This window comes from Phyllobates terribilis, unplaced genomic scaffold, assembly GCF_046119375.1.
Source record: "Phyllobates terribilis strain yellow unplaced genomic scaffold, ASM4611937v1 Scaffold_7__3_contigs__length_470593459, whole genome shotgun sequence".
Taxonomy (NCBI): domain Eukaryota; kingdom Metazoa; phylum Chordata; class Amphibia; order Anura; family Dendrobatidae; genus Phyllobates; species Phyllobates terribilis.
This window is the reverse complement of record NW_027362767.1, coordinates 330,418,136-330,442,262: the sequence shown is the minus strand read 5'-3', so window position 1 is coordinate 330,442,262 and position 24,127 is coordinate 330,418,136. Positions and strand designations below refer to the sequence as shown.

Here is a 24,127-nt window from a genome sequence, read left to right as displayed (position 1 = left end):
AAAATAAAAAATAAAGATTATACTTACCTTCCGATGGCCTCGGTCTCCTCAGCGATGCGTGCAGTGTGTTGGGCGGCTCGCGGTGGTGTGAAAGGACCTGACATGACGTCATTGAGTCATGTGACAGGTAACGCGACCGCTGATGTCGGCGGTCGTGTAACCTGTCATATGACTCAATGACATCATGTCAGGTTCTTTTACACAACCGTGAGACACCGGGGAAACCGGACGCATCGGAGAAGAAGACCGCGGGCCATCGGAAGGTAAGTATAATCTTTATTTTTTATTTTTCACCATTCTTATTCTTTTTTTTTAACTATTACCTGGTCACACTATATAAATCCATGCCGGTTGCATGGATTTATATAGTGTGACCAAGCTGTCAAGCACTTTCCAAGTGATGCTAAAATCGCCTGGAAAAGCACTTGATAACCCGCATGCAGAAATGCATGTGAAGAACGCTTGACAAACGCTTCTACCTGGCGGGAAAACTCATGTAAAATCCGCATGCGTTTTTCCTTCCAGTGAGAAGTGGAAAAAATATGCAGCAATTCTGCATCGTGGGCACATAGCCTTACACTCATTTGGCACTTGTAACATTTTTACCAGTAGTGACTTAATACTTAAAGTGGCTGTACTGGATTAGCAAACATGGCTGCTTTTTCTATCCCACGTCAACTACATGTCCATTTGTGCCACATCTGCCTATATTTTGCATCTGGTCGCTTCAACTCAATAAAAAAATAACTTTAGTCACACGTTAAATAATTAATTATCTTTTGGATTGGCATTGCAAAGTTATTAATCTTTGTAATATATTACATCAACCTTATTTTGCTTCCTTAACTCTCAAACACAGTTCTGTAATGCTGTTTCAATACCAAGTTCAAGCTCCTTTAGAAGCTGCTTTCAACTGCTGCTCAACAAAATCCATACACTATATTCACTCTGTGTATGTGAATTCCCTTGTATGAGCCTCTGTCCCCACAAATGTACTCAGACAGGGGAAATTTTTTAGTATGATTTTTTTATTATAGTGTAGTGATCTTTGCTGAGCAGCAGGAGTATAAACTGGGCACTGAATATCGTGTTTGGGTGAGAAGGAAGCACAATAAGGTAATGAAGTATATTCCAGCCATGCATAACTTTGCAACGCCTTGAGGATAATTATATTGGAAAACAAAAGTTGAGCTGAGCTGCAGTACCACACACAACCTATGTACAGGTGTGGCACTGCAGCTCTGTTTTTCTAACTTTGCACAGCCCCTTTGTGTTGCTCAAACCTCAAGTTGGCCATACACTTTAAATTCTTCTTATATATTCACACTCAGGTGAGATGAATGTTTATGGCTACACGGAGAGGATATTCGGTGTCTAATGATGCTGAATTCCTAGAAGAACAAGGCATCTGGCATCTTAAAATTCAACATGGCTGGTCGTCCTTTCTTAAGGAGAGTCAAGCTGTTCCATATACGTTAGACCTCATATGTCTACAATTTATAGAATATGCCATAAGAAGAGGAATGATCTCAATAATGTTTAATTAATTATGCATTCTAGATATTATTATAAGGAGTATGAATCATTAAAGTATTGGAGCAAAATATTGTTTCCTAATGCAGGATAAAAAAACTTAGAGCCCAACCACAGAAAAATCGCCTTATTATGGGTAACCTTTTTTCCTTGTGAATTTGAGGCATATGGAAGATCTTGTAAAGGAGACGATAAGCCATGTAATGCTAAAATAGAATGTCAGCTGAGAATAGACAAAGGATAACTGTAGGGGGGCTATTAAAATGGATGAGTACCTCATCTTTCCTAAGAATTGCTGGCTGTGTGACAGAGGAAAGGGGCTTAGGTATTACTAAGGCTATGCTTAAATTCTCCTGCCGTAGGCATATAGCATGTATATTTACCAAAAAAAAAATTGCAAACTCCGCAGGACTTTTGCATTCAGAGTGTACACTTTGTGCGGCTCGAGTACTTGCATTAAGCTACAGAGATTTACTGAGTCTCGGGGAATATTATGCTCATCTTGGAAACAAAATATGAAGGTAATACGACAGATTATTTTGTAGCAGTGTGTAAAGTCAAGCAAACCCTTAGTGAATACATTGTACTTTATTGTGGCTTGTTTCTAGCCTCAGCCTATATACTATATGAGGGTTTTATAAGCTACTGATGGGCAAAAGATGTGTCAAACACCCTTCAGGGCATAATCTAGTTCTGTAAAAAAAATAGACCAATGGCTAGTATTTTATACTCATGTTTTGGTTTCACATGGGTTTATATACTTATTCTTCTTAAGCTGCAAATCCTCCATACGTTAGTCTGTACATTCTTAGTGTATGTGTACACGGAAACTGAGCGGAATAATGTTTTTGAGGTTTGGAGGAGGACTTCGCGAGTTTTTGTTCAGTTTCTGCTCAGTTTTTGCTCCAAAAACTCTTTGAAAAATTCACATGTGCCCATAGGCTTAGGATGTTATCATACTGATGGCTTTTTTTATGCGTTTTTAAAAATGGATTTTCTTCAAAATCCACATCAAAGAATTTTCAAAAGTATTTGAAAAGGACCTTCATGAATCAAAATCCACATTAAAAAGCATGTACAGACGCTTAGAAATCCAGAAAAAAAGGCTTGGGGACTGATTCATCAAGCAGTTTACCACAGTTTTCCGGTGTAGTAATAATAATAATAATCTTTATTTTTATATAGTGCTAACATATTCCGCAGCACTTTACATACATGTAACGATACACTGTCCCCATTGGGGCTCACAATCTAGATTCCCTATCAGTATGTCTTTGGAGTGTGGGAGGAAACCGGAGAACCCAGAGGAAACACGCAAACACGGGGAGAACATACAAACTCCTTGCAGATGTTGTCCTTGGTGGGATTTGAACCCAGGACCCCAGTGCTGCAAGGCTGCAGTGCTAACCACTGAGCCACTGTGCTGCTCTGGTTCTCATCGCTCTCCAGAGAACAGAACCACAGATCACAGCTCTCCAGGGAACACAACTACAGATCACAGCTCTTTTTGAAAAGTCAATATTGTTTGGCTGGGAGGGGGTGTTGTCAAGTGTGCTTGACAAATTCATCATAATTTATGGTGCAGAAGTGGTGACACACAACAGCTGATAATTGCACCAAAATTATTAAGAGGAGCGCGCCTCCTAATAATTATGACGCATCTTACTTTAGCAAACACTTCAAGAGTGGTGTACAAAATGCCAGTCTTGATTAATTGGGATCCAAGTGTACAAACAACCAAATTTATCATCTATTATACAAAACTAGAAGATAATCTGTCACAAAGATGATAAACTAGTAGAATAGGCTCCACGTGATCAGTTCATTACACTCAACACCGAGTGAAGTAAATGTGTGTATAATGAATGGAAAACTGTGCACCCCTTTCCACTGGCCCAGAATTAGCTGAGATAATTAGGTTTTTACATCCAGTGTTTCGTATCCAAACTTGTACCTCTTGGTTGGGAAGAATGATGTTCAATTTTATGGGATCTGAGCTGAAGTGCCAGAGCCGTGGTCCCGTGGTTCTATACACTATTTACTTCTGGCCGCCATGGGATGGACTAGCAGCTTGATGTCCATCCCCCACTGATCTGTCATTATTGTCCTATCCTAAGACTTTGCCCTCAATATAAAAGTCTTAGATTAATTCCTTAAGGAGTAATCTCAAGATGTAGTTTTATTGACGAATTGTTCTTCTGTCTCCCAACTGCTTTCTTTGGTGGTAGTATGTTCTTGAAGATTGACAGTTCAGACCAGCAACATTGTCACATTGGAGAAACGCCGTGGGACTGAGATCCAGTGGCCCAGCTAGCTTCACAGTGGCTCAAACAGACTGTAAAACATAAAGCCTCCTTGAACCACACATGCCTTGTCTAGGTAACCAGCCTCACTGGGATGGCACAGCGGTCATAACTTAGGCAATGTGCTGTATTCTATAAGATAAAACATCCCTCTTGAGAACGTAGAGAATGTTTAATAAGGGGTAAATTGTAAAGTTGCTTGGTTTTACAAATTCTTTGCAATTTTACCCATTTTAGAATTTGAAAAAAACCCTTGTAATTTACTTTAATATTATAAACCATTGCATACAGGGTGGAGAAAACAGGTAGACAGAGTAGGCACCTGCCTAAAGCCTCATTTTGGTTGGGGGTCACTTATGGATTGAAAATGCTTTCATAACATTTTTTTATACAATCCAGCTAAACACTGGGTGCAAGCTGCTAAAATGGTTATACAAGGGTAAGATGTGCGCCTCTTTTTAGTGTGTCTGGGGGATAAATTAATGAGACTGGCAAACTGTGAGGCAATGTCGAATTTTCAAATTTATAAAATAAAAAATCGCCTTTGGCACCAAGGAAACTTGATTGTCTTTATATAACAGAGCCCATTGTGTACCATGCTAATGTTTCTTCTATGATGGAGATTTATTGCAACCAAATTTACCGCCAATTGTTTTTTGCAGGTAGCTTGATTACTTGTCAAATCATATGCTCCATGTTGTTTTTGCTTTTTGTTGTCCTGTTGGAGTCTTGTTAACACCTTGATGATTTGGTGTCTTTGTTTGTTGTGCTTCTTATGAGCTATAAAGATTTTTCCTCATTACACAAGGCAGTGGTGTTAATGATAGATTAATCAAGTTGACACATAGGTCATAGCTATTAAACCAGTGGCTGCACGCACTGTAATAACACTTATATTGGAATGCTTTGCTCTATTCACTTTTATTTATATACTTGCTACAATTTTTTTCTATTCTTAATTTTTTTTTTTAAGAATTATTTCATAAGGGAAGTATCAGTTTTAACATTTAAAGTGTAGCTCTCATTTTCATTTTATAAATGAATGGTACATGTGAAAATAAAAAACTTTGTAATATATTTTATCAGAGAAATCTGCTTCATTCATTCTCAAAATGTTCAATTTACGGGTAAAATTTGTATTTATTTAAGACAAAATGTTACATTGCTAAGATACAAAATGATAGTTGGTGCTCATAAGATTCTATGAAGATGGGAAGGGTAAAAGGAAGGAGGAGATAGAGGCAGAGATCCTTCCTTTCCCTCCTCTCCATAGAGTCTTATGAGCACCAACTATATCTCGTATCTCAGTAATGTAAAAATCTGTCTTCATTCAAGACAGATTTTACCCTTGACTTGAGATTTTTGGAAATAAAAGATCAATCCATGACCGGCCAACTACCTTATTTGTGAAGAGCCTCCCAACTCAGTCCTGATAGTTGATGATGGGGGAGAGAAGAATTTAGGCGGCCGATAAGCTGCTGCCAGAGGAGTCTAACAGCAGCTTTCTCTTTTCTTCCCATTGAGAACACATGAACGTTTGGCTGAGCCGACTGCTCATGTTTATGGTGGAGTCTGGAGAGACAGTTGTCTGCTGAACAACCACTATCTCGTGTATGGCCAGCATTACTTTGAAGACAGTTGACCCTATCTTTGCACTATGTCATCTCATATATGACTTCAGCTAATATTCCACAAACCCATGTTATACTAAAAGATACCAAGAAGCGATGATCTGTGGTTCTGTTCTCTGGAGAGCTATGATCTGTGGTTCTGTTCTCTGGAGAGCTATGATCTGTGGTTCTGTTCTCTGGAGAGCTATGATCTGTGGTTCTGTTCCCTGGAGAGCTATGATCTGTGGTTCTGTTCCCTGGAGAGCTGTGATCTGTGGTTCTGTTCTCTGGAGAGCTATGATCTGTGGTTCTGTTCTCTGGAGAGCTATGATCTGTGGTTCTGTTCTCTGGAGAGCGATGATCTGTGGTTCTGTTCCCTGGAGCGCTATGATCTATGGTTCTGTTCCCTGGAGAGCTGTGATCTGTGGTTCTGTTCTCTGGAGAGCTATGATCTGTGGTTCTGTTCCCTGGAGAGCTGTGATCTGTAGTTCTGTTCCCTGGAGAGCTATGATCTGTGGTTCTGTTCTCTGGAGAGCTATGATCTGTGGTTCTGTTCTCTGGAGAGCTATGATCTGTGGTTCTGTTCTCTGGAGAGCTATGATCTGTGGTTCTGTTCCCTGGAGAGCTGTGATCTGTAGTTCTGTTCCCTGGAGAGCTGTGATCTGTGGTTCTGTTCTCTGGAGAGCTATGATCTGTGGTTCTGTTCTCTGGAGAGCTATGATCTGTGGTTCTGTTCTCTGGAGAGCTATGATCTGTGGTTCTGTTCCCTGGAGAGCTGTGATCTGTAGTTCTGTTCCCTGGAGAGCTGTGATCTGTGGTTCTGTTCTCTGGAGAGCTATGATCTGTGGTTCTGTTCTCTGGAGAGCGATGATCTGTGGTTCTGTTCCCTGGAGAGCTATGATCTGTGGTTCAGTTCCCTGGAAAGCTATGATCTGTGGTTCTGTTCTCTAGAGAGCTATGATCTATGGTTCTGTTCTCTGGAGAGCGATGACCTGTGGTTCTGTTCTCTGGAGAGCTATGATCTGTGGTTCTGTTCTCTGGAGAGCGATGATCTGTGGTTCTCTTCCCTGGAGAGCTATGACCTGTGGTTCTGTTCTCTGGAGAGCGATGATCTGTGGTTCTGTTCCCTGGAGAGCTATGATCTGTGGTTCTGTTCTCTGGAGAGCGATGATCTGTGGTTCTGTTCCCTGGAGAGCTGTGATCTGTAGTTCTGTTCCCTGGAGAGCTGTGATCTGTGGTTCTGTTCTCTGGAGAGCTATGATCTGTGGTTCTGTTCCCTGGAGAGCTGTGATCTGTAGTTCTGTTCCCTGGAGAGCTGTGATCTGTGGTTCTGTTCTCTGGAGAGCTATGATCTGTGGTTCTGTTCTCTGGAGAGCTATGATCTGTGGTTCTGTTCCCTGGAGAGCTATGATCTGTGGTTCTGTTCCCTGGAGAGCTATGATCTGTGGTTCTGTTCCCTGGAGAGCGATGATCTGTAGTTCTGTTCCCTGGAGAGCTATGATCTGTGGTTCTGTTCTCTGGAGAGCTATGATCTGTGGTTCTGCTCTCTGGAGAGCTATGATCTGTGGTTCTGTTCTCTGGAGAGCGATGATCTGTGGTTCTGTTCTCTGGAGAGCGATGATCTGTGGTTCTGTTCTCTGGAAAGCTATGATCTGTGGTTCTGTTCTCTGGAGAGCTATGAACTGTGGTTCTGTTCCCTGGAGAGCGATGATCTGTGGTTCTGTTCTCTGGAGAGCTATGATCTGTGGTTCTGTTCTCTGGAGAGCTATGATCTGTGGTTCTGTTCTCTGGAGAGCTATGATCTGTGGTTCTGTTCTCTGGAGAGCTATGATCTGTGGTTCTGTTCCCTGGAGAGCTATGATCTGTGGTTCTGTTCTCTGGAGAGCTATGATCTGTGGTTCTGTTCCCTGTAGAGTGATGATCTGTGGTTCTGTTCCCTGGAGAGCTCTGATCTGTGGGTCTGTTCTCTGGAGAGCTATGATCTGTGGTTCTGTTCCCTGGAGAGCTATGATCTGTGGTTCTGTTCTCTGGAGAGCTATGATCTGTGGTTCTGTTCCCTGTAGAGTGATGATCTGTGGTTCTGTTCCCTGGAGAGCTATGATCTGTGGTTCTGTTCGCTGGAGAGCTATGATCTGTGGTTCTGTTCCCTGGAGAGCTATGATCTGTGGTTCTGTTCCCTGGAGAGCTATGATCTGTGGTTCTGTTCTCTGGAGAGCTATGACCTGTGGTTCTGTTCCCTGGAGAGCTATGATCTGTGGTTCTGTTCTCTGGAGAGCTATGATCTGTGGTTCTGTTCTCTGGAGAGCTATGATCTGTGGTTCTGTTCTCTGGAGAGCTATGATCTGTGGTTCTGTTCTCTGGAGAGCTATGATCTGTGGTTCTGTTCTCTGGAGAGCTGTGATCTGTGGTTCTGTTCTCTGGAGAGCTATGATCTGTGGTTCTGTTCCCTGGAGAGCTATGATCTGTGGTTCTGTTCTCTGGAGAGCTATGACCTGTGGTTCTGTTCTCTGGAGAGCTATGATCTGTGGTTCTGTTCCCTGGAGAGCTATGATCTGTGGTTCTGTTCCCTGGAGAGCTATGATCTGTGGTTCTGTTCTCTGGAGAGCTATGATCTGTGGTTCTGTTCTCTGGAGAGCTATGATCTGTGGTTCTGTTCCCTGGAGAGCTATGATCTGTGGTTCTGTTCCCTGGAGAGCTATGATCTGTGGTTCTGTTCTCTGGAGAGCTATGATCTGTGGTTCTGTTCCCTGGAGAGCTGTGATCTGTAGTTCTGTTCCCTGGAGAGCTGTGATCTGTGGTTCTGTTCTCTGGAGAGCTATGATCTGTGGTTCTGTTCTCTGGAGAGCTATGATCTGTGGTTCTGTTCCCTGGAGAGCTATGATCTGTGGTTCTGTTCCCTGGAGAGCTATGATCTGTGGTTCTGTTCCCTGGAGAGCGATGATCTGTAGTTCTGTTCCCTGGAGAGCTATGATCTGTGGTTCTGCTCTCTGGAGAGCTATGATCTGTGGTTCTGTTCTCTGGAGAGCGATGATCTGTGGTTCTGTTCTCTGGAGAGCGATGATCTGTGGTTCTGTTCTCTGGAAAGCTATGATCTGTGGTTCTGTTCTCTGGAGAGCTATGAACTGTGGTTCTGTTCCCTGGAGAGCGATGATCTGTGGTTCTGTTCTCTGGAGAGCTATGATCTGTGGTTCTGTTCTCTGGAGAGCTATGATCTGTGGTTCTGTTCTCTGGAGAGCTATGATCTGTGGTTCTGTTCTCTGGAGAGCTATGATCTGTGGTTCTGTTCCCTGGAGAGCTATGATCTGTGGTTCTGTTCTCTGGAGAGCTATGATCTGTGGTTCTGTTCCCTGTAGAGTGATGATCTGTGGTTCTGTTCCCTGGAGAGCTCTGATCTGTGGGTCTGTTCTCTGGAGAGCTATGATCTGTGGTTCTGTTCCCTGGAGAGCTATGATCTGTGGTTCTGTTCTCTGGAGAGCTATGATCTGTGGTTCTGTTCCCTGTAGAGTGATGATCTGTGGTTCTGTTCCCTGGAGAGCTATGATCTGTGGTTCTGTTCGCTGGAGAGCTATGATCTGTGGTTCTGTTCCCTGGAGAGCTATGATCTGTGGTTCTGTTCCCTGGAGAGCTATGATCTGTGGTTCTGTTCCCTGGAGAGCTATGATCTGTGGTTCTGTTCTCTGGAGAGCTATGACCTGTGGTTCTGTTCCCTGGAGAGCTATGATCTGTGGTTCTGTTCTCTGGAGAGCTATGATCTGTGGTTCTGTTCTCTGGAGAGCTATGATCTGTGGTTCTGTTCTCTGGAGAGCTATGATCTGTGGTTCTGTTCTCTGGAGAGCTATGATCTGTGGTTCTGTTCTCTGGAGAGCTATGATCTGTGGTTCTGTTCCCTGGAGAGCTATGATCTGTGGTTCTGTTCTCTGGAGAGCTATGACCTGTGGTTCTGTTCTCTGGAGAGCTATGATCTGTGGTTCTGTTCCCTGGAGAGCTATGATCTGTGGTTCTGTTCCCTGGAGAGCTATGATCTGTGGTTCTGTTCTCTGGAGAGCTATGATCTGTGGTTCTGTTCCCTGAAGAGCTATGACCTGTGGTTCTGTTCCCTGAAGAGCTATGATCTGTGGTTCTGTTCCCTGAAGAGCTATGACCTGTGGTTCTGTTCCCTGAAGAGCTATGACCTGTGGTTCTGTTCCCTGAAGAGCTATGATCTGTGGTTCTGTTCCCTGAAGAGCTATGACCTGTGGTTCTGTTCCCTGAAGAGCTATGGTCTGTGGTTCTGTACCATGTTGTTTTCTTTTTGAACAGTAAACCCGGCATAATCATTTTGACTTAATTACATACAAATCCAAAGAACTAAACAGAAACACATGTTGGTATAATTGCAATGTTTAGGTGCACATTCACACTGTAGCCATTAACAGACAGAATCTGAGCAAATGCCGTGCAGTAAGTAAATGAAAAGTAAGAGTTCATGTCAATAACATAGGGTATTAGTTGACATTATATTGATCAAAAGAGTTTAAGAGCCATCCCACCGCTACAAGGTGTACCCAACCAGGATGGACCCTAACTCTTGTAGTTCACCTCGCTAAGTGCCAGCAGGTCTCAAAGTAGACGGGAGCAGAGCAGGACCCAGACCTGACTGTTTCACACCTGTCCATGGAAAGCTATATAGACAAGATGCACAGCCCAAAAAGGGGGAGCAACACCCCTGTATGTACAAAGTACAAGAAACTAAAGTGAAACTATCATGTCACAACCAGAGAAAAGGACAGAAGCTTTGCGGTGTGAGGATCCCTTCAAACATCTCATATCTCAGCTTCCTGGACCTTTCTCGGTATGACCCTGGGTTCAGGTTCAGATGGCCTATTTCATAATCTGTGAAAGGACCACAAAACCTGGTCTTCTGACCCGAACCAACAGCCTCATGGGAATATACGTAGGTGTATATGAGGCTGTTGATTTGGGACAGAAGACGTGCAGTCGATCCAGGCATTGCGGTATACGCACAAGGAAATGGGATGTTGAGATTTATAGCAGTGTTGCTGGGGTAGTAAAATTTGTGTGCACAAATTTACAAAGATTATTTAATGTGGTCATTCACATGAGACTGATGTTGGATTAATGCTTGTATGTGGTTATACACATGATGATAAGAATGATGAATCAGTGACAAGTTGGTAAAGAATAACATATTGTGGTGATCCAGTAGCGTCTATCGTCCTCGCATTTGCCATATTAGAAAGAGACGAATGTAAAGTATTGCAGACTGGTGACAGTATTAATCATTTTGACAATGACATTTTAATATGAAGATTTGCAAAGCCTTTTATGCAATCTTTTTCTGTTGGTAATCTTTCTAATGTGACTTAAATGCCGTGATTAACAAATAGAGATAACAATGTCTGTTCTTATCTTTCAGCTACAAGGATCCATAAAGAGAAAGCTGGAAGATGACAGTTCCCCAGTGTCCTCTGGCATAAACGATATTATATTTTCCAGTGACAACAAACGACTCTGTCTCGATGATGTTACACTTCCTATGGGCCAATCCCAAAGCGCCAGCTCAAGTGTACCCTGCTCTGATTTGCAGCATTCTCCTTTCTCCACCAATCATAGCACTTCATCCATGGGGGTCGGTGGACACCAAGTTTTGCTTGAAAATAACCACATGAATGGGAGAGGGATGGCTTCACCATTCTCAAACACAGATATGAGTCAGAAAGTAACATATGAAGAAAAAAATCCTAATTTACAATCTGTGGACCAAGAACTTCAGGACCTATTGGAAGAATTAACCAAAATGCCTGATCCATCTCCAAATGACCTGGATCTTGAGAATATCTTGGCAGGTAAGCCAGACGAGCCACTGGTCATGAGCCATTCTCAACCTAATTTAAGTACAACCCCTAAGCTCTCCCCAGCACAATCATCTCATTTGGACAACCATATCTCTAACAAGGATTTCTCCGGTGGTTGTAGTTCTGCAAATGCTGGATCTCCTCAAATTAGACCCTCATCTGCTGGAACCAACTATCCAATTGCATCATCAAGCAAACCTGTTCAGTCACCTATTCCTGCAAGTCAGAGTAAGAGTCAGTCACAGGCTATGTTACCTGGATCAATGGCCAACATGCCCGGGACAAACTGGCATGCACAACAGTTGAAACAACTGGCAGCAAACAAACAAGTCCCTCCAGGCAAGCAGCAAGTGCCAACACCAAACTGGCCAACAATATCACCTACAGGTCTCTCGCCACCATACAGACCTGGCTCGTCTCCTCAGCAACCTTTCAGTCCACAAAATGTCATGGTACCCAGTATGAGCACAGGAAATTTACAGGGGAATGCTATACAAGGTTCACAAAATGCCATGTTGTCAAGCATGCCTTCAACCAACAACCCAAGCAACAGACCTTCCCCACCTTATGTGGCTGAAAAAATTGCAAGTCCAGCTCTGAACCAGCAACCCTTCAGCCCTCAAAACTCTCTGTTACAGAATATTACTACAAGCAACATCCCAGCAAACACTATTAAAAGCCCCCAAAACAACATGGTGCCAAGTATGACACCTGCCAATGCTGGACCTTCACCTCCCTATCAACCAGAGAAACTTTCAAGTCCAGCTTTGCATCAACAGCCCTTTAGCCCCCAGAACACATTGATGTCCAGCCTCACCCCTACAGGCAGCCAGTCGAGCCTACAGAATTCTCTTTTCAAATCAATGACCACAAACCAGCCAAAAAATATGAACATGATTATGCAACAGCCTTCCAATGGCTTGCAGTCTGCGATAGTCAACGATAATTCAGGAGGTCACGACCAGTTTTCCTTTAACAACACCAAGCCACTGTCTCACTTTGCACCTGATTCTGGTAACCAGAAAATGAACTTGTCATCAAATCCTGGATCACTTATCCATTATCTCCAGCAGCAGCAACAACAGCAACAACCACAACATCAGCCCGCAACTGTGCAGCAGAATCCGCAGGTCAGCAACAATCAATTTCTCCAACAACAGATAAGACAACTGATGCAGCCTTCAAGGATGCAGAGACAGATGCAGACCAGTGGATTGCCTCCTCAGTCCAGACAGGTAAGATTTTTTTTTTTATGTACAGTGGTGTATTCAAGTCAATAAGCTTCCTGTCATTAAAGTGTAACCGTCGTTTTAATTTTTATTTCATAAATTAATACTAAACATCAAAATAGGAAACTTTGATACGTATCTTATCAGAGAAATCTGTTTCTTTCTCCTCCTGATTTGTTCTTTCAATCTCAATTTATGGATAAAATCTGTAAAATGTATATTCAGTCAAGGCAGATTTGACTAGTATTGAGTTAAGAGAAAGAAGTTTATTATTTAATTTAATGGCCTTCAGCTCAACCTCAAGCCATGGCGACTAAATGGATGAACTATCTGTAGGAAGATCAATCTTGTGCAAGTCTAGATAGGTCCACCAGGGTCTTCTCCACCTTTATCTTGATAGTATCAAGCCATCGGGTTGCTGGTCTTCCTCTTCGCCTTGTTCTGTCTATTCTCCCGACCATGATGTTCTTCTCCAGTGATTGATCTCTTCACATGATGTGTCCAAAGTAGATAAGTCATAGCTTGGTGATCCTTGCTTCGAGTGACATGTCTGGCTTGATTTGTTCCAAAATTTATTTATTGTTCTTGCCATCCATGGTATTGATAACATCCTTCTCCAGCACCATATTTCGAAGGTGTTAATTCTTCTTCTGCTTTTTTTATTTATCGTCTAGGTTTTGCATCCGTATGTTACCACAGAAAAGTTGGTGCTCCTAAAGTTTTCTGGAGAGCCCTACTTGTCATTTCAAGAAAAGTTGTAGCAGAATGTCTGTCCGCCTCTAGCTGCTCCCTCCCTCTCCATAGAACTTTTTTGAGCACCAACTATCTTCTCCTATCTCAGTAATGGGAAAATCTGTTTTCACTGAAGATAGATTTTAATTGTGATTTGAGAATAAAAGATCAGTCCAGGAGGAAAAAGAAGCAGATTACTCTAAGATATATTACAAAGTTTCTTATTTTAACACGTACTATTGATTTATGAAATCAAAAATAAAATAATGGTTGCTCTCTAAATACTATGGCTATACGTTTTGTTGCATTTACCACTTTCTATAAAAATCCTGGTTGACTCAATCCTGATTTACTTTACTTATGTTTGTAGAGTATAATAGAAAATTACTTTGTCTCATCTCCAAGTCTTAATATCTGGGCGATATTCAATGCTTTACACTTTTTTAATGTATTGCATGTTTGATGAGCGAACTCTTTTTTGCATTGTTTTCCGTTCTTAAGGGCTTTTCCACTTTTCCTATGTCTGTTTTTATGGAGAAAAAAAAATCCACCTAGATGGATATTTAGCACAAGGAGAAGTTCTGCTCATTTTTCCTAGTATGTAGCTCAAACTGGATGTAACAAAGGTCAGGAAGGAAGCATATTTCAGAGAGAGATAAGAACAAGAATAGCTGTGAAACAGGAGGATCATAGGCTAACAGGAAATGCAAGGAAATTCTGGGATAAAGAAAAAGCAATAAATCTAGAAAGATCTGAAAGTAATTTATAGTGCATCTCCGGACTGGAAGGGTCTTGGAATTATGGAATTGCAATATAAGCAATAGCTACATTGGGGGCTCTAGACAGAAGCAACATAAGCTTGAATCCTTAAAATAAGGATATTTCATAACTGTGTTTGGACAATTAGGTTTAGTATTATATTAAAAACAAAAACGTTATATTTGGGAAAACCTGGTGACAGCTTCCGTTTAAAGTACAGCCACCACATGTAAGCCCTCTTTTACCGTGTGGTAGTTAGCTGTATGCTGTCCCCAATCCCCTCAGCACAGCACAAAAGAAGTCATTTTATTATGCCCTCATACAGTGCCGTCCAGTCCAATGGGCGTTTTTGGTCTGGCGCCTCTTCTCTTCCCACAATCGCTGTCTTCCTTCCCTGCTCCTCGTGGATGACGTGTCCAACATCATCCACACCGTCTCCCAATCGTGCTCCTCCACTGGCTGATTCTTTGCCCTCCTTAGGGCAAAGCAAAGTACTCTAGTGTGCATGCGCCTGCTTTATTTCCAAGTCATCGGCACTCTTTGGCCTATACCGGCACATGTACACTACCGTACTTTAGTCTGTGGAGGAGTGCGATTGGGAGACTGTGTGGATGACGTAGGATGCGTCATCCACATGAAAGATAGAAAGATGACGGTGATTGTGGAAAGAGAGGAGGTGCTGGATCAAGACCAGAGATGTCCATTGGACCAGACCGGGTATGTCTGCGAGTATAATAAAAGATCTTTTTTGTGCCTTGCATAGGGGATTGAGGACATACATACAGCTAACTATAACGCTGTAACCAGGGCCGGCTCCAGGTTTTCGTGGGCCCCAGGCGAAAGAGTCTCAGTGGGCCCCTTTAACACATACCACGATTCATGAAGCACAAATACGGCAGAGAAATATATATATAGTACAATGCCAAAGATTTCACTTCTTACATTATATGAGTGATATCTATTCTAAATTCTACAATAGCTCAGAAACCGGCGAATCCTTGCAGCGCACAGTGCAGACCGGACAGTATAGTCCTCTATACAGTATTATGGGCTCCATATAATGCTCCATACAGAATAATGGACCTCATATAATGCTCCATACAGGATACTGGCCCCCATATAATCTCCATACAGGATATTGGCCCCTATATAATGCTTCATGCAGAATACTGGCACCCATATAATGCTGCATGCAGAATACTGGTCCCCATATAATGCTGCATGCTGTATGGGCCCCATATAATGCTGCATGCTGTATGGCCCCCATATATTGCTCCATGCTGTATGGCTCCCATATAATGCGGCATGCTGTATGGGCCCCATATAATGCTGCATGCTGTATGGTCCCCATATATTGCTCCATGCTGTATGGCTCCCATATAATGCGGCATGCTGTATGGCCCCCATATATTGCTGAATGCTATATGGTCCCTATATGCTGTATGGCACCCATATAATGCTGCAGACTGTATGGCCACCATATATTGTTCCACGCTGTATGGCCCCCATATGCTGTATGGGCCCCCATATTCAGTACAGACCAAAAGTTTGGACACACCTTCTCATTTAAAGATTTTTCTGTATTTTCATGACTTTGAAAATTGTACATTCACACTGAAGGCATCAAAACTATGAATTGACACATGTGGAATTATATACTTAACAAAAAAGTGTGAAACAACTGAAAATATGTCTTATATTCTAGGTTCTTCAAAGTAGCCACCTTTTGCTTTGATGACTGTTTTGCACACTCTTGGCATTCTCTTGATGAGCTTCAAGAGGTAGTCACCGGAAATGGTTTTCACTTCACAGTTGTGCCCTGTCAGGTTTAATAAGTGGGATTTCTTGCCTTATAAATGGGGTTGGGACCATCAGTTGTGTTGTGCAGAAGTCAGGTGGAACACAGCTGATAGTCCTACTGAATAGACTGTTCGAATTTGTATTATGGCAAGAAAAATGCAGCTAAGTAAAGAAAAACGAGTGGCCATCATTACTTTAAGAAATTAAGGTCAGTCAGTCCGAAAAATTGGGCAAACTTTGAAAGTGTCCCCAAGTGCAATTGAAAAAACCATCAAGCACTACAAAGAAACTGGCTCACATGAGGACCGCTCCAGGAAAGGAAGACCAAGAGTCACCTCTGCTTCTGAGGATAAGTTTATCCGAGTCACCAGCCTCAGAAATCGCAGGTTAACAGCAGCTCAGATTAGAGACCAGGTCAATGCTACACAGAGTTCTAGCAGCAGACACATCTCTTCAACAACTGTTAAGAGGAGACTTTGTGCAGCAGGCCTTCATGGTAAAATAGCTGCTAGGAAACCACTGCTAAGGACAGGCAACAAGCAGAAGAGACTTGTTTGGGCTAAAGAACACAAGAAATGGACATTAGACAAGTGGAAATCTGTGCTTTGGTCTGATGAGTCCAAATTTGAGATCTTTGGTTCCAACCACCGTGTCTTTGTGCGACGCAGAAAAGGTGAACGGATGGACTCTACATGCCTGGTTCCCACCGTGAAGCATGGAGGAGGAGGTGTGATGGTGTGGGGGTTCTTTGCTGGTGACACTGTTGGGGATTTATTCAAAATTGAAGGCATACTGAACCAGCATGGCTACCACAGCATCTTGCAGCGACATGCTATTCCATCCGGTTTGCGTTTAGTTGGACCATTATTTATTTTTCAACAGGACAATGACCCCAAACACACCTCCAGGCTGTGTAAGGGCTATTTGACCAAGAGGGAGAGTGATGGGGGGAAACGCCAGATGACCTGGCCTCCACAGTCACCAGACCTGAACCCAATCGAGATGGTTTGGGGTGAGCTGGAGCGCAGAGTGAAGGCAAAAGGGCCAACAAGTGCTAAGCCTCTCTGGGAACTCCTTCAAGATTGTTGGAAGACCATTTCCGGTGACTACCTCTTGAAGCTCATCAAGAGAATGCCAAGAGTGTGCAAAGCAGTCATCAAAGCAAAAGGTGGCTACTTTGAAGAACCTAGAATATAAGACATATTTTCAGTTGTTTCACACTTTTTTGTTAAGTATATAATTCCACATGTGTTAATTCATAGTTTTGATGCCTTTAGTGTGAATGTACAATTTTCATAGTCCTGAAAATGCAGAAAAATCTTTAAATGAGAAGGTGTGTCCAAACTTTTGGTCTGTACTGTATATTACTGCAGGCTATGTGGCCCCCACATATTGCTCCATGTTGTATGGCTCCCATATGCTATATGGCCCCCATATGCTGTATGACCACCATATGCTATATGGCCCCCATATGCTGTATGGCCCCCATATGTTATATGGGCCCCCATATAATGCTGCAGGCTGTATAGCCCCCATATATTTCTCCATGCTGTATGGCCCCCCATATGCTGTATGGCCCCCTATATACAGTTATATGAAAAAGTTTGGGCACCCCTATTAATCTTAAGCTTAATGTTTTTTAAAAATTGGTGTTTTTGCAACAGCTATTTCAGTTTGATATATGTAATAACTGTTGGACACAGTAATGTTTCTGCCTTGAAATGAGGTTTATTGTACTAACAGAAAATGTGCAATCTGCATTCAAACAAAATTTGACAGGTGCATAAGTATGGGCACCTCACCAGAAAAGTGACATTAATATTTAGTAGATCCTCCTTTTGCAAAAATAACAGCCTCTAGTCGCTTCCTGTAGCTTTTAATGAGTTCCTGGATCCTGGATGAAGGTATTTTTGACCATTCCTCTTTACAAAACAATTCCAGTTCAGTTAAGTTTGATGGTCGCCGAGCATGGACAGCCCTCTTGAAATGATCCCACAGATGTTCAATGATATTCAGGTCTGGGGACTGGGATGGCCATTCCAGAACATTGTAATTGTTCCTCTGCATGAATGCCTGAGTATATTTGGAGTGGTGTTTTGGATCATTGTCTTGCTGAAAGATCCATCCCCTGCGTAACTTCAACTTTATCACTGATTCTTGAACACTATTGTCAAGAATCTGCTGATACTGAGTGGAATCCATGCGTCCCTCAACTTTAACAAGATTCCCAGTGCCGGCATTGGCCACACAGCCCCAAAGCATGATGGAACCTCCACCAAATTTTACTGTGGGTAGCAAGTGTTTTTCTTGGAATGCTGTGTTTTTTTGCCGCCATGCATAACGCCTTTTTGTATGACCAAACAACTCAATCTTGGTTTCATCAGTCCACAGAACCTTCTTCCAAAAAGAAATTGGCTTCTCCAAATGTGCTTTTGCATACCTCAGCTGACTCTGTTTGTGGCGTGCTTGCAGAAACGGCTTCTTTCGCATCACTCTCCCATACAGCTTCTCCTTGTGCAAAGTGTGTTGTATAGTTGACCGATGCACAGTGACACCATCTGCAGCAAGTTGATGCTGCAGCTCTCTGGAGGTGGTCTGAGGATTGTCCTTGACTGATCTCACCATTCTTCTTCTCTGCCTTTCTGATGCTTTTCTTGGCCTGCCACTTCTGGCCTTAACAAGAACTGTCCCTGTTGTTCCATTTCCTTACTATGTTCCTCACAGTGGAAACTGACAAGTGAAATCTCTGAGACAGCTTTTTGTATCCTTCCCCTGAACAACTATGTTGAATAATCTTTGTTTTCAGATCATTTGACAGTTGTTTTGAGGAGCCCATGATGGCACTCTTCAGAGGAGATTCAAACAGGAGAACAACTTGCAAGTGGCCACTTTAAGTAGCTTTTCTCATGATTGCATACACCTGGCTATGAAGTTCAAAGCTCAATGAGGTTACAAAGCCAAAAAAAGTGCTTTAGTACGTCAGTAAAAAGTATGTAGGAGTATTTAAAACAAGAAAATGATAAGGGTGCCCATACTTATGCACCTGTCAAATTTTGTATGAATGCAGATTGCACATTTTCTGTTAGTACAATAAACCTCATTTCAAGGCAGAAACATTACTGTGTCCAACAGTTATTACATATATGAAACTGAAATAGCTGTTGCAAAAACACCAATTTTTAAAAAACATTAAGCTTAAGATTAATAGGGGTGCCCAAACTTTTCATACAACTGTATTGCTCCATGCTTCTATACATAAAAAAAATAAAAAAATAAAATACTCTCCTCACCTCTCTTGCTGCCACTGCTCTGGACTCCTCAGCGTCACCGTCTTCCCGCTCTGCGATGTGACTGCTCAGCAGAGGGCGCGCTAGAATGATGTCATTGCGCCCTCTGACCTGAGACGTCACAGTCAGGGGACACGGAAGAGACCAGAGCTGTGGGGAATGGGGAGAGGTAAGTATTGTGCCGGCCGGGGCCCTGAGCAAATGGGAGGGGGGCCCAATCGCAGGCGCTGGCACTGGACTTCTCTGATCACAGGCCCCATAGCGTGCCAGGGTGCCCCGACAGCGAGTGGGTCCCCCCGCCTGCTCACGGCCCCGGCACTTGCCAGGTGCTGACGCCGGGTCTGGCTGTTACACAGGGCTTAAATGTGATGGCCGTACTTTATATTGGGAAAACACAGTGACAGTTAGCTAAAATAACATCAAGAATATAATAAATAAATCTAAGTATAAAATATATTTATTACCAATAAATTCTATATTTCTATTTATTAACAATAAGTATTCTATTACAATACAGGATCTAAACATGCATAATAATGATAAAAAACAGTTGGTGTTTAAAGGAGTTGTCCAGCGCATCTCACTTTCGCTTCAGAAGATGAGTGGCGTTGATGACGTCTTTATGAGCACTCACCTGTCAGGAAACATCTACGTTCAGTAGGTGTCATGTAACTTTCATATTTATTCAAATAGGGTACTTGCATGATACCTGCCAATCATGTTCACATCCTCACAGATATGTGCAGCCGCAACATCATCACCTACTGATGCGGAAGTGAGCAGTGCCAGACAACCCCTACAACCTGTGCATATGTATAGTTAGCTTTCCTTCTCCGCATTGATGAAGCCATTGCTTTACCCTCAGCCCAAACATCATCTGCACATTGCTTATATTCTATGTTCATTATAGGTCTCCCCAGGGTTTGCATATTTTCCAACCATGCAGCCAAAGTAAATAAATGTGCTTCGTAAAGATCCACCCATGCCGAAATAGAGAATATAGTGTTAATGAAGTACTGTAGGTCTGTGGTTGTTTCACTACATCCCCTGTTGTAATTGGAGGAGTACACTAAATACCACTCCACCGCCCTAATGATGGGACTATCAGTTTTGACCTTCAGCATACTTATCCTCACCACGGCGTTCCCCGAGCCCTTTCGTTAGCTGGCTCCTCTTTCTTTTCCTCTAGTCATATTGGATCTTATTAATTAAACTGCCCAATTATGTGAAATGGTTCATTATTTCCAATAAAGAGATCTAGTGCAATTTAGGACTGGAACTAAAGCTGCCCAGCATTTTTCCCATATAATGGAAAGAGGTGCAGCTTGTGTACTGAGAAGGAATGTGGATGGCTGCCAGTTGGAGTAGGAACACAAAGACATGAAATTTGATCTTTGTAGCAAACAGCGGAGCAGAGGGAAAGGCACAGCTGTTGTGACATAAACCCACAAGAACAGGCGTTTAGGTAGTCTTTATATTTCAAGAAAAGACTCCTAAAGACATTAAACTTTTCAAAGTTGAAGTAATGTGCCAATAGGAACCTGCGAAACAAACACTTGCATGCTTAGGGCATTGGGTGATCAGTTGTTTTTTTATATATATAGTTTTTGCACCTACGATCCTTAGAGTTTATCAACTATTAGATAGAAAATCATATGTGTCACTATACTAGAGCCCCTGAGGAAGCAGTGAAGAGTGGAGCACAAAACACATTTGGGAATGCAGAAATTGCAGGAATTGTTTTAAAGTGGTGACCCAACATTAGTATATTAGGCAATATTAGATTGTCTGCTAACAGGTTGACTGGGAATGTGTTAGGGTGATATATTATTGAAACGCTTTCTAATTCGGAATTTATAACTAATATTAATCTTAAGAAGAATTATTATTTATGGAGGGGATCTCAACTCGCAGACCTCCATTAGTGTAATCTTATGAGATGCCCCTCCTTAATCATCAAAAAAGGAGCCGTTCAGGAAAACTGAACCCCTTAAAAAGTTAGGTGTGGGGGGGGGGGGGGGTTGTTTTTGTTTTTTTTGTCATAAATCAATAGAACATGTGAAAATAAGATATATTACAGAGTTTCTTATCAGAGAAATCCATTTCTTTCTCCTCCTGGACTGAACTTTTATACTCAAAATTCTCAATTCACAGGTAAAATGTGTCTTACATATTTCCCGATCACTGAGATATGAGATGACAGTTGGTTCTATGGAACTTGCAGCAGAATGTCTGTGTCTGCCTCTAGCTCCTCCCTCCATTGAGTTTTAAAGGCACCAATTGCCACCTCCTATCTCTGTAATGGGAATACCTGTCTTCACTGATTACAGATTTTGCTCATAAATTGAGATTGAAAGATCAATCCAGGAAGTGAAAGAAGCAGATTTCTCTGATAAGATATATTACAAATTTGCTTATTTTCATGTGCCTTATTGATTTCTGAAATAAAAATGAAAACAATGGTTACTCTATAAGCACAAACTTAAAGGCCCCCATACACATTAGATGAATATGGGCCAACAAACAATGGTCCATCTATGGTCTGAAACACATTATACACTACATCAGCCAATATTGGATTTTTTCAGCTGATGATGCAGCCAGTGTTGATTTATCGTTGGAAAAAAATCCATCACTTCTGACTGTTCTTATGAATGATTCTGAATATTCATAATATTCTGGACCAGCTGACGATCATTCATTATGGTCGAAATCGGCAATTTCATTGAAGTTTTATCTAATGTGTGTATTGTCTTCCTTACATTTACATAGAGCTTCCAAAGTTTTTAAAACTTTATTTTCATTTTAGTAAGACCTTTCTATGGCACAATGGAACTAAAATCAATCAAATTTCCTAATTTAGAGAACCTGCATGGACAGACTAAGGCTATGTGCCCACGTAGCAGATTTGATGCAGAGTGTTTTTGCCTCTCTGGCAGAAAAAAACGCATGCAGATTTACAGAGAGAAGCGTTTTTTTCAGTGTTTTTACATCCGTTTTCGCATGCGTTTTTACAAGCACTTTTCCAAGCGATTTTGAGCATCACTTGGAAAAGTGCTTGACAAGTTGGTCACACAATATAAATCCATGCAACCGGTATGGATTTATATTGTGTGAGCAACTTAGATGCTTTAAATGCAGCATCTATAGTAAAAAAAAAAATAATTAAAAAGTTAAAAATAAAAAAAAACTGTATATTCACCTCTCCGGCTGCCCCTGGTCTGCTCCCGGCGGCGATCCTCTCTCCTTGGCGTCCTGCGGTGTACTGGCAGGACCTGTGGTGACGTCATTTAGTCAGCTGATGGTTACGCGACCATCACCTGACCGCTGACTCTCAACGATTCCCCTCTGCAAACCGCATTGTACCATTGGACTTGGCTGGCCAGGACCGGATGTTACGGAGTTAATTGAGGGAGTCCACAGTTCAAAAATAAACTTATTTTTACTGAAGAATAACTTAGTAGAAACTATGTACAGCAGATAGTAGGTATACATCTTCATGGATGTTTCTTTAGTAACTTGGAACATCATCACATTTCCTTCTCTTTTGGAATCACTCTGTCTTTCTCCATTACTATCTTTTTTCTTAACACAGCCCAGCACACTACTTAGGGAGTTTCCCTCGTTCTCAGTAATGGCACTACAGTCTAGTAAGCAAGAGTCCTAAGCTCCAACCCACGGCATTGCGTTCTCTCCGTAGGAGAGTTTCTGTGCCAATATGGCAGTTACTCAGCTTCCTTTACTACTGGCTCCTGTAAACTACCATGCTGGGCATTTTCTCTTCTCACACTTTTCTTTCTCTGTTTCTTTCCGTTAGCCTTTCTGGCTCAAAACTTCATACCATCCTGCTAGGCTTCCTTCCTCAGACACCAATACTTCTTCCTTTTCACCCTCTCTATCTCTGTTCTGTCTCCGGACAGCTTCCCACTACTCTTTCAGTTGTCTCTCCTCTGCAGAGTCTTACTATCTGCCTCACTCATCTCCCTCTTGCCGCAGTGACACCCACTACATGCAGTTCTGCTAGCTATCCAGACCTGAGGTCTGCTAATGCTGCAAGCTGGGCCCTATCTCTCCAACTACCAGGAAATTGTCACTTGCACTTTCACATAGTCCCTCGCATTCTGGGATAGTCCAGGGGGAGGTGAATTCATAAAATTTTAATTTTAATATTAGGCAGGGAAACTTTTTTAAAAAGGATTATACAGCTATTCTGTAATGGATTTTCAAAGTAAAGACCACAGTCTCATCAGGTTTAAGAGATCTTTTTAATAATGTGCACAAGTTGGATTGTAAAATCTGGTGACAGATCCCCTTTAAAAATGTAAATATTCTTAATATTCATATTTTAGTCTGTTAATCATAAAGTTTTACCCTTAGAAAGTGTAGTCTTTAAATGCATCCTCAAAATAAAAATACCATAAGGAAATACAATTGGCCACAGCTTTTATCATGCCTTTCTAAATGTTTTTTTAATCAAGTGCACAAAATGATTTCCATCAAATATGAAAAGCAGCTGCCATGAGAATGTGCATGACTGAAATGAAGATGATTAAACAGTGTTCGTCAAAGAAATCGAAGGAAGCAAAATCCTAAAATAACACTAGAAGCTATTTATACAATCAGATTATTTTGATGTGGAGTCAATGGAGCTTGATGGGTGCCAGATCATCAGATTTTCTGGATTATTAGATGATCTTAGATAAGCATGTAATAGTAAAATATGCTGATTTTGATTATTTTTCACTCGTTTTTTCTGCACCTGCTCTAGAGGAATTTTATATGACATTGTATTTATGAAAACAAGTGCCAGATAATCAGACTTTCAGGACTACTAAATGGCAAAATAAAGAAATTTCACATATATACTGTCTTGGTCAAAAATTGAGACTGACACAAATTTTAGTTTTCACAAAGTTTGCTCTTTCGGTGTTTTTAGATCTTTTAGTCAGATGTTTCTATGGTTACTGAAATACAATTATAATCATAAATTCATTAACTTTTATTGACAAACACGTCAAG

At 41.8% G+C, this 24,127-nt stretch overlaps 1 protein-coding gene and 1 long non-coding RNA gene across 3 annotated transcripts in view; one reads left to right on the top strand and one right to left on the bottom strand.

The window, feature by feature from the left end:
• The window catches only part of LOC141154797 (uncharacterized), a 31,847-nt gene extending 11,412 nt beyond the window's left edge, over nt 1–20,435 (bottom strand). Inside the window, exon 1 of the long non-coding RNA XR_012247476.1 lies at nt 20,245–20,435. This is a non-coding gene — a long non-coding RNA (uncharacterized lncRNA). The remainder of the gene's footprint in view (nt 1–20,244) is intronic.
• Nucleotides 1–24,127, top strand: part of MAMLD1 (mastermind like domain containing 1) — a 261,272-nt gene that overhangs the window by 137,274 nt on the left and 99,871 nt on the right. For both annotated transcript variants that reach the window (XM_073641219.1, XM_073641220.1), the window contains one exon: nt 10,863–12,536. In XM_073641219.1, coding sequence (XP_073497320.1) covers nt 10,863–12,536 — 1,674 coding nt within the window. The remainder of the gene's footprint in view (nt 1–10,862; nt 12,537–24,127) is intronic.